We start from the raw sequence: 4,718 nt of genomic DNA on the forward strand, positions 1-4,718 counted from the left end.
ATATTTTGTAGGGTTTGGGGATTTTTGATTGAAAAGATTTTTCTTTGGTTTCTTTATTTTCAATTTATGGAGTTCTATTCAAATGATAATATGAATATGATACTAAATCTATGGTGTCAGACTTCGAAGCTCCATTTTTTTTTTGGCTCCTAACTATCAGTTTATGGAGTTGTGTTCTCACGATAATATGAATATGATACCAATCTGTTCATCAGGCAGTGAGTCTTAGATGTAAGATCCAGACGTCCAGAACGTATTCATGTCTATGCATCAGTGAGTCCCGGACACAACGTCCGAACATCCCAGCCTTGCATCCGAAACGTTCTGACTCACTCCCCTGCCTTAGTTTTGGACGCTCCTACCTCTCAACAAGTCTTACCATCTATTTCTTTGTATGCAATGACCTGTGTCCCGGTGCCAGTTTCTATTGCTACTAAGTTAGAGAAGGATTTCAAAAGTTGCTTTTGGGGTCATTCTTCAGATAGAAGGGGTCTTCATTATATTGTTTGGGAGATGGTCTACCTAAGGAATCTGGGTCTTGGGCATTAAACCTCTCACTTTTATAAGACAAGCTTCTTTATATAAATTGGCTGACGATATGATTCTTCATCCTGATAACTTATGGGCTAGAGTATACTAAGTATCAGTTTTCAGGATGGGTTAGTCCCCCTAGAAGCTCTGCTATCTAGAACAAACTATGTGGCTTTGGAACCAAAATTCAGTAGAACTTCAGATGGTATGTTGGGAATGGTTCCTCTATTAATGTTTTCTCTCATGCTTGGCAATCTCTCCCACTTCTTAACTAACCTAGAAAAAGAACACACAATAATAATAATTCCTCCCATATAATATTTAGAGAGGTTAGAGGAGGATGAAGCACTTCAGCCAAACTCACCGGCCTTTGAGATGGTGAAGAGGTAAGGAGAGAGACGAGCCTTTCTGATGAGGGAGAAAGAAGAGGAGGGGGGAGGGGAAAGTGTCTTCATATGTTGAAGGCTTTGCTTTTGTTTATTTTTAAGTTTATGCATGAGGACATCCAACGTGTGATATGGGTTGAATAAATACAGAAGAATATATATAGGATGGAGAAATGTCACCATACAAAAGCTTAGATTGATTGAATAGTTCAATTGTATTAATAATTTTCTGCTTGATTAATCTGAGAGAATGGGTACTGCTCTCCTTGTGATTGCTCTAGAAGTAAGATGGGGCACCACTCGGGTGATGCAAATTTCAACAGCCAACCCTCCCCTGGTCCTTAAAAGTGAGGACAAATTGGAGGTACCTTTTTTTTTTCTTTTTCATTTAGTTAAAGGTACCAACTTATCTATTTGGTAAAGGTTCTTGGTTGTTTTATGAGATATTTGGGCCCAAATCCTTCCCTAACCTACTTTGGGAAGTGATTTATTAGCATGGACACCTCATAAAAAATGGTTACATAAACCTTGATTACAAATCTTATTTGGTTGTCCTCTGTATTTATAATATGTTTGCAGGTATGATTGTATACAAGTGAAGCAAATGATGATTTGGCACACTCTCCTTGTTCCCTTTTGTTTTTTTTTGAAGTAAACTTTTCTTGCTCCCTTAGCTTACAAGCAAAGCAAAACCAATGGAGGAAATTATTTGTAGACTTTCTTTCTCCCTTATAGCTTTCGCTCACCATCATACATCACCCACAACACTTCTTCATGACACCTTTATTCTGAAAAGAGAAATATAAATAACAGATCAAGCTAGTGACAGAAAGGACTGGGTGCTAATTCGTTTAGCTAGTTTAAAATCGAGCATGGCAAGGATGGTTGTGTATTTTTGTCTAGATCCCATTTCCCCCTTGGTTTGAACTCTTTGGCCTACTCAAACTTTTGATTTATACCTCTTCATTTCCTTCATGAATTGGCTTATGGATATTATCCATATGAATATGATACTGAATCCATGGTGTGAGACTTACAGTAGGCTAATTTCCACCTTTCTGAACTCTCATATGGGGCCAGAATAATTTTTTTTGAAACTTTTCGATTCAATTTATGGAGCTCTGTTCTATTGATGATATGAATATGAACTACTGTATACAGGGCTTTAAATTATATATTTGTTGTTAAAATAAGCATCTTACGAACCTCAATTTTCTATGTTCAATTATCTTTCTAATTCTTACGCTACCTGCTGATTGTAGTTTTACCATAACAACTCATTTTATTATAGTTGATATTATTTTATTGTCTATTATAATGTGCAGGACATAATGTCAGATAAGAACTGGATGAAACTTAATGACAGAGCAAGTATGGAATATATAAATGGAGTCCATTCGTTTCTTAACTTTGCTTTTGGTTAGCCAACTGTTAGTGATAGAATACGATGTCCTTGTACTAAGTATAGAATATAGTCTTTAAGGGCCGACATGAAGTGAGGGCTCACTTGATCCGAAATGAAATTATGAAAAGTTATAAACATTGGGTTTATCATGGTGAGACAATTGAGGAAAATTTAGAGGAATGCAATGCTAATAGTAGAGACAATTTAGATGAGGAAGAAAATACAGATTATGATGACTTAATTGGAATGGTTCATGATGCATGTGCTTTCATAAATACTGATGTTGAAAGAGATGATGTGAATGAAGGATATGAACCCCAAGAACCAAATCCGGAAGCAGCAGCCTTTTACAGGTTGCTTAAAGATACCGATAAAAATTTGTATCCTGGATGTGACAAGGAGCTTTTACAGGTTGCCAAAGATGGCTGTGCAAAAGGAGCTTTTAAGTCTTATGAGCTTAATGCTCAGGAGTTTACACAAGCTCAAGCATATGTTCTTCGAAACTGTGAGGAAGTTTGGCCATATATTGAGTAAGAACAAAATCTTGTTATTATGAAAATCTTCAAAGAACTTTGTTTCTACTTCAATCATCTTTATTATTGATTAATTATGTCATTCATAGGGAGCATAAAAAAGAATTGGAAGAGGCGAGCTCAAGAAATGTCCTGGCTAGACATCACAAGGAATTTTCAGATTGGTTTTATGAACGTGTAGGTATCATATAATATAGGTAAATACTTTAAGTTACTTTTATTTATGCTAATAATGGCTTAATTTATTAATCTTAAATAGGTTTCAAAGCTTAAAGCTAAAGGCAAAGCAAGTGAAGATCTTCTAAGCTTGGCTATTGGACCGTTCAAAATAGTTCATAGATATGGAACTTACATTGTCAATAGATTCAGATTTCATGCAAGAGATCGTGCAATTGGGCGAAAAAGTCAGAATAGTGGAGTGCTTGTAAAAGGAGATGATACATCTGCTGATAAAGAATACTATGGAGTGTTGGAAGATATTTTTGAATTGTTGTATGTGGGAAATAAAAAAGTAGTTCTTTTCAAATGTCACTGGTGGGATGTTGGCCGATTGGGACGAGGATATAGGGTTGACAACTATGGATATATAAGCATAAATATCCATGGATCTTTGAACACCAGTGAGCCTTTTGTGTTGGCTTCTCAAGCTCAACAAGTGTTCTATGTAGAAGATTTAGTTGATAGCAATTGGCTTGTTGTGGTAAAAACTTATCCACATGATGCTTATGATATGCCATCTGTAGATAATGATGTAGATGATGATGATGATGATGATAGTTTGATCGAAGATAATGTCTACCAACAAGAGGAACAAGAACAAAATTTTTAATATGGCAAAGTCATGAACAATGATGAGTTGATAGGAGTGCTACATCGAGATGATCTTCAACCACAAAGCTTTTCACCCAACAATGACACAAATAGAGAGAATCTGACATTAGATGATTTTATTAATGATGATGAGATAGAAGAAGAAGCTGAAAGCGAAACAGATGATGATCAAAACAACCATGATGAATACAGTTCTGATGAATATAGTCCTGATGATTAGCCTATTTGTAATTAAAATTTTATTTTTTGTCATGTTGGAAGAAGAAACATTATGTGATGACCAACAGGTATTTTAATTTAAATCATTTTATTGTGTTCATGTTATTTTTGTATCTTCTGATGGTATATTCATATTTTTTTGTGCATTTAGTAGATGTTGCTGATAATTAGTTGAACTTTTACTAAAAAGCTTGCTTATTATTTTTATTAGAAAATGGTTAGATGTAGAGGAAGAGGTGCACGAATTGGTGGATGAGGATAACGCCCTGTTATTGATATAAGATTTCAAACAAATGAAGTTACATCACCTCATCGAGAAAGGCTGCGGCGAAATCAATCACAAGAAGAGGCACAACTTTGGGACCAACAAAACCAGCAGACAAATGAACACCAAGACCAGATGCTTGAATTGCAGCAAAGTCAATCCCATGGACAGCAACTTCAAACTCAACCAAGAGTTTCTAGTCATTGTAGTAATGCTGGTATAATAATATTTTATTTATAGCTGAAACTTTTAATTTATTCTACTTAAATTTAGTTATACTAATTGTAATTTATTTTCTATAGCAACTGTTTCAAGTAAGAATGTGCGTGGGCGTTACAAATGTATTAAGGTTGATATGAGAACAAAGAATGGACCATTGAAAGTTAGCATCCCTCATGATATACTGAGAGCTGTAGGAGAAAATGCTAGAGATATTGTCAATTTTTGAGGTTATGTTGTCAGGACACAAGCTCCATTAACTGCAAAAAATTGGCCAGATGTGGCAAATAGAGTAGGTGAGCGAATGTGGCTACAAGTAAAGGTAAATT

At 35.3% G+C, this 4,718-nt stretch overlaps 1 protein-coding gene across 1 annotated transcript; it reads left to right on the forward strand.

Moving 5' to 3' along the window:
- The first annotated feature begins 1,072 nt into the window (after nucleotides 1–1,072).
- Nucleotides 1,073–3,928, forward strand: LOC140851082 (uncharacterized). Its single transcript, XM_073242534.1, has 3 exons — nucleotides 1,073–2,852; nucleotides 2,945–3,032; nucleotides 3,115–3,928. Exons 1-3 carry the CDS (start codon nucleotides 2,443–2,445, stop codon nucleotides 3,682–3,684), a joined length of 1,068 nt encoding a protein of 355 aa, XP_073098635.1. The 5' UTR covers nucleotides 1,073–2,442; the 3' UTR covers nucleotides 3,685–3,928.
- Nucleotides 3,929–4,718: the final 790 nt, after the last annotated feature.

The sequence above is a fragment of the Elaeis guineensis genome, chromosome 8 (genome assembly GCF_000442705.2).
Source record: "Elaeis guineensis isolate ETL-2024a chromosome 8, EG11, whole genome shotgun sequence".
NCBI classification, from domain to species: domain Eukaryota; kingdom Viridiplantae; phylum Streptophyta; class Magnoliopsida; order Arecales; family Arecaceae; genus Elaeis; species Elaeis guineensis.

Bases quoted from the DNA above. Each gene is read 5' to 3' on its own strand.
- LOC140851082 (XM_073242534.1), top strand. From the start codon at position 2,443: ATGAAAAGTTATAAACATTGGGTTTATCATGGTGAGACAATTGAGGAA. The intron at 2,853-2,944 runs GTAAGAACAAAA...TGTCATTCATAG, and splicing joins GAAGTTTGGCCATATATTGA to GGAGCATAAAAAAGAATTGG. The intron at 3,033-3,114 runs GTAGGTATCATA...AATCTTAAATAG, and splicing joins CAGATTGGTTTTATGAACGT to GTTTCAAAGCTTAAAGCTAA.